General features: G+C 43.2%; 1 protein-coding gene across 12 annotated transcripts in view; it reads left to right on the top strand.

Moving 5' to 3' along the window:
• Positions 1 to 1,464: 1,464 nt before the first annotated feature.
• The window catches only part of SAP130 (Sin3A associated protein 130), a 74,250-nt gene continuing 61,126 nt past the window's right edge, over positions 1,465 to 14,588 (top strand). For 5 of the 12 annotated variants that reach the window (XM_043894327.1, XM_043894333.1, XM_043894334.1 and 2 more), the window contains exons 1-6: positions 1,465 to 1,600; positions 3,233 to 3,350; positions 9,710 to 9,945; positions 10,651 to 10,809; positions 12,005 to 12,116; positions 13,249 to 13,373. In XM_043894327.1, the coding sequence (XP_043750262.1) occupies positions 3,239 to 3,350; positions 9,710 to 9,945; positions 10,651 to 10,809; positions 12,005 to 12,116; positions 13,249 to 13,373 (744 nt within the window). In that variant the 5' untranslated portion in view covers positions 1,465 to 1,600; positions 3,233 to 3,238. Of the gene's footprint in view, positions 1,601 to 1,698; positions 1,807 to 2,226; positions 2,446 to 3,232; positions 3,351 to 9,709; positions 9,946 to 10,650; positions 10,810 to 12,004; positions 12,117 to 13,248; positions 13,374 to 14,588 lie in introns of those variants that run through there. The other 7 variants (XM_043894329.1, XM_043894335.1, XM_043894330.1 and 4 more) reach the window with 5 other exon arrangements.

Below are 14,588 nucleotides of genomic sequence, written 5' to 3' on the forward strand. Positions count from 1 at the left end.
AATCATGGGAGAGGTCACCACACAAATGAAATGGAGTCATTTTTGAAAATGATATTTGAAACTGTGAGGGTGCATTAAACTGGTCAGGAAGATGGCATAGCATTGAGAGAGGACTGGAGCCTTGGAGAATGCGGTACATGTGAGAAAGACAAGGCATAAAGGAGCTTAACAGAGACAGAAGTAGCATCAGGAAAGAGTGTGTTTCTGGAGACCAAAGGAGTTTATAGTTGATTTACAATGTTGTGTTAGTCTCAGGTGAACAGCAAGACGATTCAGTTACACATACACATGTATCTATTCTTCAGTATTCTTTCCCCAGAGGGAAGAATATTTTAAGGAGGAACTAATGTTGGTAAAACTAGACAAGCTGAAAACTAAGTAAGGACCACTGGGTGAGGTGAGAGGGTCACTGGCAACTTAGGGGGAGCAGCCTGAGAAGCAGAGGCAGAATCAACTGCCTAAGGAGAGAGGAGGCTAAGGTATACCACATCAGTTACTCTTAGAAGAAATTTGAGAAGGGAAGAGAGTGAGAAACGAAAGTGGCTTGAGGAAGGAGAAGGATATTTTAGGTTCATTCTTGTAGCCACGAGCTACGCTCTTCCTAGCAAGAACATAGCTGTACATGAAAGGAAGAAGGATGTGAGCCCTTTTTATTTCTTAACACAAAACTCCAGACCTAAATTACCATCTGGGAAGGAAGGAGGGAGACATCATCTCTATTTATCAGACTCAGATTTTGCTTCGGCAGTTTTGACCAAGTCTTGTACAACCATATAAACGCCATCCCTCCACTCTAAACAAAACAACAAACCACCACCACTCCCTCCGCTTCTTCGCAATCTGGAAAAACCAAGCAGGTACAACGTGTCAGAGTCCTTCGCCTCTCCGAGCCGGCTTTAACCTGAGAGTGCTCAGCTCAGCTCTCTGGTGGGTCCGGCCCGATGAGCAGCTCCCGACGCGGAGTCCAGCGTAAACCCAACAGAGTCGCTCCAGTTTCGCGCATCTCATCCTCCCACGATGCTCAGGCTTCGCGGGCCATGGCCTCGGTGCGAACATCAATTACAGTCAGAAAACCCCTCGGCCCTGCCTGCAGCTCCTTCGGCCCAGTGTAGTCGGCCTCCATTACTCTTTTCCCGCGAGGCACCTCCTTCGAGAAAATGAAACCTGGTGCCATCAGCTGAAGCAAAAGGGTGGGACCTTTTTACTAGGCACACGGAAAAGGCAGAATCAACTCAGACAGCAAAGGGGTGTGCTACCCGGCTCGGGTCGCCAGGACGCCCCGCCCAGGCCCGCCCTCTAGGCATCAGGGACTACATTTCCCAGAGGCCTCAGCGGCCCCGAGGGGCTGGCCAGTCCGCTCTCTGCTCACTCTGCGCGGTGACTGGCTTCCTCGGAGGAGGGCGGGGCCTAATCCAGCCAATGGGTGAGGGGCTCGTTACGGCGGCGGAAGCAGTGGCGCTGGGTTGAGGGGTGGGGGGCAGAGTGCTAGCGCCTCGGCGGCGGCGGCAGGTCCCAGAGCCCGAGGACGTCGGCTCCACAGGCGGAGAGCGCACGGAAGCAAGCTCGAAGTGGCGCGGCGGCCACTTGGCGCAGCACTCAGGTAATGGCGGGACGGGCGCCCGGGAGCGAAGGGGAGGGGAGGAGACGAGGGGGCGGGGCGGCCGAGCCGGGCTGCAGCGTCCGTCCCGCTGCGCGTCCCCGGGGAAGGGCAGCGGTGCCTCGTCTCCTGCGGCGTAGACCTGTGCTCTTTCGCGAGCTGAGCACGGCAGTTGGCCCGGCGGCAAAGGCCCGGTGTCCTGCGGCAAGGAAAGGAGAGGCGTCGGGAGGGCTGGGCTGATCCGGGCGTGGGGGCGTGGCGGGCGTGGGCCTTGGCGGGGAAGCTGAGAGGCCGGGGGAGCGCGGGCGGGCGGGCAGCCCAAGGAGTTTGGCTCCTGGAGCAGTTTAAAGTGACTCTCCACATCCGGGCCCTGCGCCCGCCGCTTTCAGACCCCGACCGAGGCGGGGCCTCCTAGCTCCCCGCCCCTCTCGCCGGCAGCGCCTGTCTTCCTCTGCTATTGGCTCAGCCTCGAGGGCTTTGGGCTGCCCCGGCGAGGCTCGCGCCTGATTGGCTGGCAGTCGGCGGGAGGGTGGGGCGGGATCAGAGCTAGCAGAACGCGGTGGATTGGTCCGGGCGCTGGAGTGACGCGCCCGGCGTGGGGCCAATGGACAGGCGGGGGAGGTAGGGGCAGGTTCGGGGGAAGAGGACTGGAGCGGAGCGGTGGCCGGGTGGCCCGGGTGAGCGGGGCCAGAGGAGCTGGACAGCGGCGGGTCCGAGGCGCGCTGCGGCGCGAGCCCTCCCGGCGACCTCGGAACGCAGCGCCACCACCGAGATGGGTCCTCCGCGGCCCTCTCAGCCTGGCGAGGTGGAATCGGGAGGGAGGGGAGGGCGGCGGGCGGCGGCTGCAGGTAAAGAGGCATACTGGTCCTGAGCTGCTCAGAATGCCTAACCCCCTCCCCGGAGAAGAAGTCTTAGAGACCCCATGTGTCTGGAGACCCGTGTTCTCCGACCTCAGCTGTGGGCTTCTGGGTGGGGGTAGGATTGCGGGCGTATCGAGGATATCGGCAGAGCTTGGCTCCTGAGGAGAAAGTGAGGGTCGATTTTAGGGAAGGTGATGAAGGTCTCCGTTCCCTCTGGCTCGGTGGCGGTCTGTGAAAGGGCGGGATGAAATCCGTCACTGAAGGCCTGTGCAGAAAAACATGAGAATTCCTTTCGGATCAGGTCTTGATGTAAGGCTTCTGATCCTTTCTTAGGACAGGGCATCTGCCTCCGATTCCTCCTTTGACACATTGACGACAGTTTTGTACACCTTGGTGTGAGGCTTGGCTTTCAAAGGCACAAGCCGTTTGTCATGAAACTTTACAGAGAAATGTATGTATTGTGTTAATACATGTCATGTGGCTGTTGCACACGATGTAGTGTCGACTTTTTCGTGTGGCAATTTTTTGGGGGAGGGAGTCATAGTATCCCTCAGTATTACATAAACGATTTTACCATTAATTGACCATATGTGCATGGAAAACTTAAACAATTTAGACCATTTCTGCACTGTATATTGAACACAAGTATTATTTTCGATAAATGATGCTGCATTTGCTTTCCTAAAGGAAGATACAGGTACTAAAAATGGTTTAATTTCTCATTATTGGTTCTAATCTCAGAATCCAGTAATAACCATGTGACTGTGCACTGCAGGTGGAAATGAGTTCTCAACAGTTTCCTCGGTTAGGAACCCCTTCCACCGGGCTAAGCCAGGCTCCTTCACAGATAGCCACCAGTGGTTCTGCAGGCTTGATAAACCCAGCTGCAACAGGTGAGATGTGTGATATTTTTCTGCATTGCTTTCTGCTTTTAAAATAGTGCAGGTTTTCCAACTTAAAAATTAGCAAATTCTTGGTGGGATTTTAGTAAATACTAGGTTATTGAATTTGAAGAAGGGATATATATTACAATTCTAATGTAAATAAAGCTTTTTTTCCGTCCTGTTTTAATCACTTGATTCACATGTGCCAGAGTATAGGTGAAACTTAAAGCATGCTTATAAGATACATTTTTTAAGTGTATTAATGTGTTGTTATTTAACGAAGGCCCAGAAGTATAATAATAGTGCCATGAGGGTGGGCAGAGGCATAGGAACTTATAGGAACTTGCCTTTTAGGAACTTACTGTTTGTTTAGGAAAAGAGATTTTTCTAAAATGTGTGTGTGCACATATATGCAGTTTGGTTTTTAACTGAATGCTATAGATCAGTGAGTGGCCTCAGTTGGTAATGATTCAGCTGGCCAGGGAGTGTTTGGCAATGTCTGGATACAGTTTTAGTTGTCACAGATAGGGGGTGCTATTGGTATCTGATATTTATTTAGAGTCCAGGGATGATGCTGGATATCCTATATTATGCAGGACAGACCAGACCTCCCCCACCCCCAACAAAGTATTCAGTCTAATCAGCAGTGCTGAAGTTGAGTTACTCCTTCAAATAATCTGTATGTTATACATATCAAGTAAAAAGTATTATTACTTCTGTATTGGCAAAGTGAAATAAAGTACTCCTTCTTCTATTCCTTTCTTCTTCTATTCCTTTCTTTACTGCCTGATTTCTGTGTTCCTTATCATGGTAGTCCTCCTACTTAACAGTAGCTGCTGACATTTTCTGAGCAAGCGATAAGTTCCCAATTTTCTTGACCTTGGGACTTTACATAGTCTGGTTTTTGTGCTTTTTGTTTGTTGTGTTTTGTGGGGTTTTTTGGCTACAGTCTTTCTTCTTCCTCTCCACACTTACTTATCTGGATAGTCTTTGTTCTTTCTTGAGGTTTCATCTCAGATGTCACTTTTCTTTGGGAAGTCTTTACTGACTCCCATCATGCATAGCAGTTCAGGGTAGGACCTCCTCCTAGAAAGAAAGCCAGGACTTATCTGTCCATATTCCTTTGCATGTGCTATTCTTGCTACAGTGTAGACATCAACAAATTCTTACAGAGCGGCCTCAAGTTCTTTTCTCTTTAACAAATATTTTTGACAGTGTTTTCTCTGGTATAAATTGACAGCGGAATTTTTTTTTTTTTTTTGCCGAGCTGTGTGGCTTGCACGATCTTAGTTCCCAACCAGCAATTTAACCTGGGTCATGGCAGTGAATACACTAAGTCCTAACCACTGGACTGCCAGGGAATTCCCACACCAGAATAATTTAAAGGAGCATAGCTGAAGAGAATATTTTTGAACATCGATTTGTAAGAATTATACTGCTCATTAAGAAGGGTATCAGTTAGCAATAGTTGCCCTCAGATTTTGTTGAGAGGGAAATCATTGACGTAGGCCAAAAATTTCTGTAATTTTACTTCCGAAATGTGTCTCTTTTTTCCTTCAATTGGTCTAAGAAAGAAGACAAAAGTTTTCCTTACGTGGTTAGATGTCTTTCTGTATTTCATGTTGCATCTATTGAAAGAAGTAATTTGGGATCCTAAGCATGTCAGGATTTAAGTACATGTTCACAGTTCAAAAGTATAGATTACAATCAATTGTCTTAACTACTGCTTGAAGATTTTTTTTTCTTTCTGATGAAAACAAACAACTCCAAATGCCTGGAAGGAAACAATAAATAGTTTCAAAAGAGCTTAATGGAAAATGATCAGTGTTTAACACTTAATATAAGTGTTAAAAATCAAAGTCTTCCTGGACAAATAGGTTTGGGAGAAAGTTATGAAATTGTCCGTTTTCTTTAAAATTTTACTTAGAGGAAAATCTGTTTGAGTAGTCAGGAAGGTTAAAAAATCAATTGAAAATGGAAAGACACAAGTGAAGTGGTCTTTATTTACGATCATCATATATACAGAAAATACTAAAGAATGTTTTAAAAAGCTGTTAGAACTAATAAGTGAAATTAATAAAGTTGCAAGATAAAAGCTCAGTATACAGAAATCAGTTATATTTTTAAATACTAGTAATGAACAGTGAAATTTTTAAAATGTCATTTACAGTGGCATTAAAAAAACCTAAAAAATACTTAGGAATAAATTAACAAAATATGTGTATGACCTGGGGTTGGAAAACTATGTAAAACATTGCTGAGAGGAATTAATGATCTAGGTAAATGAAAAGATCTGTCATGTTTATAGATTGGAAAACTCAGTATTTTCCTTTACCCAGAGGGACCTATAGATTTATATAAATCCTAATCAAATTCACTTCAGGTACTTTTCTAAAAACTGACAGCTGAATCTAAAATTTATGTAGAAACCAAAGGACCTAGAATAGCCAAAGCAATTTGTACAAAAAAGAAGAAAGTTGCCTTTTATCTGCTGCCTTACTTCAAGACTTGGTATAACGCTGTACTAATGAAGACATTGTTAAATTGGCATAAATCACTGGATCATTGGAACTAACTAGAGGATCCAGAAATAAACCACAATGGTTTATTAACCACATAATGGTTAATTGATTTTTGATAAAACTACATAGAGAGTTCAATAGGGTATTGACAAAATAGTATTAGAACACTAGAATATTCATATGAGAAAAAAATGAACCTTGCCCTCTATGTCCACCATGCATATAAATTAACTCAATGTGTAATTGTGAACCTAAATATAAAACTTAAAATTTGTAAAAGAAAACATAGAAGAAACTACTTATTACTTTGGAGTAAGTAAAAATTGCTTAGGGCACAAAAAATGCTGATTATAAAGGAGACAACTAATACGTTGTACTAAAATGACTGCTCTGCAAAAGACATCATTAAGTAAAATAAAAAGGCAAGCCAGCAAATGAGAGGGGACATTTGTGATAGATGCATCAACAGAGGACTTACATCCCGAATATGTTAAAACTCACAACACATAAGCAAAAAGACAAACAGCTGGTTTGGTTTTTTTTAATGGGCAAAATATTTGAATAGACCCTTAATCAAAGATGCTGTATAAAAGCCAGGTAAACACATTAAGAAAATTAAACTGTATTAATCCCAGGGCAGTGCAAATTAAAAACAATAGAAAGAAACTACTGTACACCCACTAGAATGACTAAAAAAGACTGATGATACCAAGTTTTGACATGTTTGTGGAGCAAGTAGAACCCATACATTAGTGGGAATGCAAAATAATCTAGCCACTTTGGAAAACAATTTGATACAGTGTCTTAAAAAATTAAACAAGAGCTTACCATACAACCCAGCAATCTCATTCGTAGGTATTTACCCAAGATAAATGAAAATGTGTGTCACACATACAATGACTTCCTCAGTGGTTCATAGAAACCTTATTCATGATAGCCAAACTGGAAAGAACCCAGATTTTATCAACTGGTGACTGGATGCGCAAAGTTTGGTTTAATCCATACAGTAGAATTATACTCAATAATAAAAAGAAGCAAACTAGCATTACGTGTAATAAAATGGAGGAGCGTCAGAAGCATTTTATTGAGAGAAAGAAGCCAGACCGAAAAAGATCACTTATTGTATTGTGAAATTCCAGAAAAGACCGAACAATAGTGATAGAATGCAGATCAGTGGTTTCTAAGGAATAGGGCTGGGAGGGGAGGGAATTGACTGCAAAGGGTCATGAAGGAATTTGTTAAAGTAATAGACAATGTTCTATGTCGTGATTGTGTTGTGATTACAATACTTAATATGTTTATGTACATTTAATTTTATAGAACAAAACAGTAAATTTTAGAGATATGAACATATATTTATTTCTCTTTGTGAAATATGACCTGTGATCATATAAAAAGAGCTTCAACATTACTAGTCACCATGGAAATGTTAATTAAAACCACAATAAGATACCCAATACACACCCACTAGAAGGTCTGCATATCAAGATTGGTGAGGAGGAGGAGCAACTGGACCACTAGTACGCTGCTGGTGGAAACATAAGATGAGTCAACCACTTTGGAAAGTAATTTGACAGTCTCATATAAAGTTTACTATTTGACCTAACCAACCTGCCAATTTGTTGGTGAATGCGTGCTAAATCACTTCAGTTGTGTCTGACTCTTTGTGACCCTATGGACTGTAGTCTGCCAGGCTCCTCTGCCCATAGGATTTCCCAGGCATGAATACTAGGGTGAGTTGTCATGCCTTTCTCCAGGGGATCTTCCGACCCAGGGATCAAACCCTTGTCTCTTACATCTCCTCCATTGGCAGCTGGGTTCTTTACCGCTAGTGCTACCAGATGTTGGTGAGAATGTTAAAAAAAAAATTGAATTCTCTTAGAATAGCTGTTTTATTGTATGCAAATTATACCTCAATAAAGTGATTTTAAAAATCAAAATTTTTAAAAATTTGAATGAGCTAGGAGAAAAATCAATATATAACAAAATATAAGACATACTTTCGCCTTTTCTCTGAGCACATTTTTCCAAGAAAAAAATTTCTAATTTTTTCGATGTTCGATGAGCAGGTCATCGAACAAGGACTCAGAGTGCATGTGGTTATTTATTTCATAGTCGTGATAATAGCAGAAATTTGGAAATAACTTAAAAGCTCATCTGTGATATAATAGTTTAAAAAAGTATAGTACAACTATGCAGTGGATTTCCATTTAGCCCTTTTAAAATGATACAGTATATATCTATTACTCAGTGATTTCTCTCCGGTATATATATGTATTTAATAGAAATGATAATGAATGTTCACCAAAAGACGTACATGAATATTCCTAGCACTCCTATTCATAAATAGTGAAAGAAGTGAAACTTAACTGCTTGCTGGCAGTAAGATGGATAATTTATGATTTATTCAAGAATTGGCATACTGTACTGAGGATGAAAGGTCTGCAGCTGCATGGAGTAACATGGATGAAGCCTCATTCCTGTAAGTGAGAGAGGCAGGACGCAGCCTGGTGCATTTGGCATAAGTGTGTTCATGTAGAGCTCAGAACTGAGATAGCAGTACCCTGCAGTGTTAGAAGTTAGCATAGTGAGTATCATTGGGAGGAGCAGTGCCTGGATTCAGGCTGAACGGAGGGTTTCTGGGGAACCAGTAGTATTCTGCGGCTTGATCTAGGTGCTGGTAACTCAAGTGTATTCAGTTTGTGAAAGTTCACTAAGCTATAAAATTAATGTTTGTGCACTTGTTTTATGAAGGTTATAGTTAAATGAGGACTTCCTCGGCAGCCCAGTGCCTAAGATCTGTTTTCCACTACAGGGTTCACGGGTTCAGTCGCTGCTTAGGGAACTAATATCCCACATGCCGTGCGGCACACCAAAAATAAATAAAAACCTACCTAAAATTAAAGAGCCGAGAAATGTCTGAGGTTTTACCAAAATAGTAACTTGGTGCTTTTGGGGGAGACTTTGGGAGCAGTTTTACTATCTGTATAGTTTTCCAAATAATTTAAAAAAATTTTTTAAGTGTAATCTTTATATTCAGAAAAATAGCATCATTTTAGGAAAATGACAGTGCAAACTAATATTTTCACAGTCTCTCTTCTTTCATTTACATTAGTTCCTTTATTTTTTTTTAACTTTTAAATACGTTACAAGCTCTCATGGTCCAAAATTCCAAAAGAAAAAGAGTATACACTAAAAAGTATCTCTTCTCCCTGTCCCCTACTCACCACTTTCTTTCCCTTCAGGCAACCAAGGTGATTTGGAGATACATTATCACTGTTGTCAAATAGAAATGTGTTTATGTTTGTGTGTATTTTATTTTTTCTCTGTGCTCTACCTTGCTATTTGCATATATCTTTTTCATAATAGATATTGTACATTTTTTCCATGAGAGTACCTAAAACATTTTCCTGCTTTGTTCTTACATTTGCATGCTAGTCTAGTGTGTGAGGATGCGATAATTTATATAACCAGACCACTGTTGATGGACTTGTAGGTTTTTTCAATTCCTTTCCTGGTATAAAAATGTTGAAACAAATAACTTGTACCTAACTCATTTTATACATATGCTCTGTATCTATAAGATACGTCCCTACAAGTGGAATTGTTGAATCTCAAAGAGTACGTGCATTGTAGTAACAATAGAGCTTTACTTGTTCACTCTGTAGGGATATGGACTGAGAAATTTGTTTTGAAATATTGTATGTTCTTAGACTTAAGAAGTAATCTTTTTAATATAAAGTTTTTATAACTTTTTAAATAAATGTGTTAAATGAAACTGTCTTAGGTCTCATATCACAGTTTCAGCTACGTGAGCTCACTGTTTTTCCTTCGTGTCTTCGCTAGTCAATGATGAGTCTAGTCGAGACGCTGAAGCCGCTGCCCGGGAGCACGTGGGCCCCAGCAGCTCCCTGCAGCCCCGTGAAGAGAAGCAGGAGCCTGTTGTGGTAAGGCCCTACCCGCAGGTGCAGATGTTGTCTACGCACCACGCTGTCGCCTCGGGCACGCCCGTCACAGTGGCAGCCCCACCAGCACATCTGACGCCAGCAGTGCCGCTGTCATTTTCGGAGGGACTGATGAAGGTAATGGAGGGGCTTAAAGTGTCACACTGAACCGCAGTAAAGACTGGCTAGTATTTCTGACAGTGCTCACAAAGTCAGGCTAGATCCTGGGATCGTAGCTTTCTCCTGTTGACCCATCAGTCCAGCTCCTGTCTGTAACTCAGAGTTTCGCTCTTCTGCAGTACCTAGTCCTGTGCCGCTGGGCAGTTGGCATCACAGGATCTTTTCCAGTATCCATATTGACGTAGATTTTATTCAAAAGTTGGGGGCATACTAGTGTAGCTTTTATCTTGGAGTGGCATTCTTCTCCAAGATTTTATTTGCTAATTTGGGGATACCTGAGAACATCACCTTGTGTGTATTACCTTGTGGATATGTTTTAGTTACTGGGAGTTTTGTTTACTTCCACCCAGACTTGGGGAGGCAGCACAGTATAGAAGAATGCGGGCTGTGAGCCATACAGATCTGGGCTTTATTCCTGTTTCTCGTTTTTACTGTCTGTGTGGCTTTGAGCAAGGAACTTAGCCTTGCTTTGTATGTTTGCACATCTGTAAAATGGAAATGGTAGTACTTCCATGGAAAGGCTGTGATGCTAAGAGATAAAATATACAAGGCTTCTGGCATCTTTCCTGGCATTCTCCAGGTTTGATTTGTGTACGTATATAGAATGCAATGCATCACTAGTAAAAAGCTATTGATATGTTTCGTGTGGTTTTCTGTTTGCAGCCGCCCCCGAAGCCCACCATGCCTAGCCGTCCCATTGCTCCTGCTCCACCTTCTACCTTGTCACTCCCCCCCAAGGTTCCAGGGCAGGTTACCGTTACCATGGAGAGTAGCATCCCTCAAGCTTCAGCCATTCCTGTGGCAACAATCAGTGGACAACAGGTTTTTTTCCTCTTAATTTGCTGATTTTCAAACTGAGATGCCAAACTGTTGATCACTATTTATTGAATGCCAGCAGTACGTTAGGCACTGGACTAAACTAAAAAATTAACTAGTCACAGTATCTGCAAGGGGTCAAGAGTAGAGTTGACAGAGAGGGATGGCATAGGGAGTAAGACCAACACACATAGTGGTCTTGTCATTTAGCCCATATGTATTGAGGATCTGCTGTGTGCGAGGCTCCACCCACAGTGTGAGAAACAAACCTAGATAAGACAGCCCATGACTTTGAGCTCAGAATCCAGTTGTGCTTGGTTTACAGGTACAGAACTCTAGTGGGTTAAGAGCAGCCTCACAGTAGGAGTGCTTCTCTAGGTTATTCTCTGGGCAGAGTAATGTGTATCTTTTGGGCAACTGGCAGGTTCCCTCGGCAGCCTACCAGTCATGAACATTTATTTTAAAGTCTCATATTTAGCTTCATTATTTTAATTGCAATCCTCCTCCATAATATGTGTTTTATTTCTTTAAATATTTTAAATTACTTACCAGTGAAAACTGAATCTCAGAACTCCTCCTTAAAGTTTACAAGAAAAAAATTTGTGTTCCAAAAAGATGCACTATGGTTTTTTCATTTTGTCATACTGCTGAATACTCCCAGAAGTGTTGAAACGTCCACCTGAGAAGCACTGGCGTCAGGGTTGGGCAAGTGTGAGGAAGGGACACTGGGGGGTGAGCTGAAGAACTCGCAGGGGGATGCCCATTGGATATTGACTAAATTTACTTGGAAATCCTGGCCGGCATAAAGAATGTGTGAATGTAGTGGCATGCAAAGGAAATAGTGAGAGTAAGAAGAAGTGAGTTGTTGGCCAAGATAAGAAAACAAGGGTGAGAGACTACTGCTGAAAATGTGGGTGTCTGCAGGGATTTAGTCACATGTGTCATCAGTGACAGGGATGTAGCAGTAGCTCGACCCAAGGCAGCTGATGGGTCCTTCCTGTCACCACATGCCTGCTGGCACAGGTCATCGTGCAGTATGCTGTATAAAGAAAGCGAAATGTCCTGCCCCTTGGGGTGCTCACCATCTATAAGGAACAGCCCAGCCCACATTGAGAGGCAACTGGCTTCCTAGAAGCAGTGCCTAAGCACTTATGGCTAAAACCAGACACTTGGAAATAACATTCCATCCTGTTTTTTGAAGGGACATCCCAGTAACCTGCATCACATCATGACCACAAATGTACAGATGTCTATCATCCGCAGCAATGCTCCTGGGCCCCCTCTTCACATTGGAGCTTCTCATTTACCTCGAGGTAAGGCTGCATGTTTTGTTCAAACTCTTGAAATGCAATGACAGGTATACATTTGGTAAAAGATACAGTAACACAAAGCATATCCAGAATGAGCTTTTTGAAGCTGCAGGACAGGAAAAATAAACTTAGATAAATGCACATTTTTAGATGGCCTAATAGTTGTATTGGAGGAGGAAATGACAACCCACTCCAGTTTTCTTGCCTGGAAAATCCCATGGACAGAGGAGCCTGGAAGGCTACAGTCCATGGGGTCGCAAAGAGTCAGATATGACTGAGCGACTTCACTTCACTAATAGTTGCTTATTATAGTTGTAATAACAAGTATGTGTCTGTATGTAAACTTAAAGCAATTCAGATTTTTAGTATGATCTAAAAATTGTCCTTTAGTAATGAGGAGCTCCTAAAAGCTATGGTAATCTAAACATGGTCTTCATTTTTAATAAATAACTCACAAATGTTAATACTGGCATTTTTGAAGTTTACTGGAAATGGTTACTCAGATCTCTTTGTTCATATGGCAATAAGCTGAATTTGTTCTTAAAATTATATCCTAATAGTTTGTACAGTATTAAATTTAGTGAGAGTTTTCAACTACTTGGTCAGAAATTGTCACCTCCTGTGAGAGAGGATAAAATTATTTTGGCAAAAGTCTGGTATTAGATTCTCTCTCTTAACATACCTTAGTGGTTCTCAGAATGAGGTTCAGATACTGCAGGGGAGTCTGGTGAGGTCGAACCTGATACCTGTGCCCTTTTCTCGGTGCTGACGTGGGCACTGATGGTGCAAAGGCAGAGGTGGTGCAGGTGAGTGCAACTGTCTGGTGGTTTAACTGCTGAAGCCTTGGCCTGAATCAAGGTAACAGCACTATCTTGTGCTTCACTGCTGTGTACTTGTGGTTACAAACAAAAAGCCAGTTTCATTAAAGAACATCCTTGAAGAAGCAATACAGATTATTAATGTCAGTCTCAGCCCTTGAGTGCATGTTTTCTTAGTTTCCTATGTGATGAAATGGGAAATACACATAAAACACTCAAGCTAAATACTGACATACTGAGCTTATAGGGAATATAATTGCAGCTGTTTAAATTGTGAGCCCAGAAGCCACGCTAATGAAAACATGCTCTTTCTCCAGGTGCAGCTGCTGCTGCAGTGATGTCCAGTTCTAAAGTGACCACGGTCCTGAGACCCACCTCGCAGCTGCCGAACGCCGCTGCGGCTCAGCCGGCAGTGCAGCACATCATCCACCAGCCCATCCAGGCACGCCGGGGCCGCGGGCGGGCAGCCAGCAAGTGCTAGGGGCCTGCTCCGGGCTGTTCGCTCTGCTGGGCACTGCCTGAGTTCTTAAACCTTGAGGGACTTTCGGTCTAGTTGCCAGGATGTGGAGAGGGCTGAATTATATACAGTGTCATGTGGTCTGCTGTGAGAATTTAGGAGCGAGGTGGGGAGGCCAGGCCTTTTGTTGGGATGAGTGTGGCAGGGGGGATTCAGAGAAGTGAAGACGGAGTGAAGGGAGCAGCGTTCTGAGCAAGGCAGGAAAGCTGGCGGTTGGTTGTACACAGTGTGGAGTAAACACTAGTTAGAACCAAGTAATTCTAGTTTGGAAAGGGATATGTGAACCTGTCAACATTTTGAGCACCTTTTTATGCACGTATGTATGTGTTTTGAAGAAGACGGTCTATGCTTTTCCACTTTTTTCAAGGAAATCTGTGGCCTCAGTACTACTGAAGTATAACATATTACTGTGTGGTACCATGCCTCTAAATTTGAGACTCTAAGACAGAGTGTAAACTTGGTTTTTTACACGGTAGAGAGCTACTGCATTTTTTAAATACAGTGGTATATGATCAAAGAAATATCTCTGAAAATCTAACCTGACTGAACTATATACAGAACATGGAAGTTCAGTGCCTTTAGGGGCAAGGCTGGTAGCATGTGTGAAACAGCTTTAAGATAATACGGGAAAGGGCTGATTAAAAGGCTGGGTAAGCTATACCTAGCCCAGAGCTTTCACATTAAAACAAAAAGATCTTGCTGGCTAATGAAACACATTTGGAGACTAGATTAGGGCCCCAGAAGATAACATTAGGGAGGATTGGAGAAAGAAGAGAACCAAGGTCAGGAGCTCGCTCGTGAGGAAGACGGTACAGCAGACCTAGTGTGAGACGGCAGACTAGAAGCAGCGCGGTGGGCACAGGTCTGCAGGTGAGGACAGAGCGAGAATGGCAGAGCGTGCGGTTACCTGCGTGTGTCAGGATCGGGAAAGAGGGACTGCTCTAGAGCCGAGATGATGGAGGAACTGACAGCAGACAAACCAGGGCAGCCCGGTGTGGAATTAGTTTGCAGGTGAAGATCTGACACACGGACGTAGGAGTAAGGGAAGTATATCCACACGAAAGCGTCTGGGACCCTGCATCTTCCTCGGGTAAAGAATGCTGTTTCCAGGTATTCGCTTTTTTTAGCATGACAGCCAGC

The sequence above is a fragment of the Cervus elaphus genome, chromosome 33, assembly GCF_910594005.1.
Source record: "Cervus elaphus chromosome 33, mCerEla1.1, whole genome shotgun sequence".
In the NCBI taxonomy this organism is placed as follows: domain Eukaryota; kingdom Metazoa; phylum Chordata; class Mammalia; order Artiodactyla; family Cervidae; genus Cervus; species Cervus elaphus.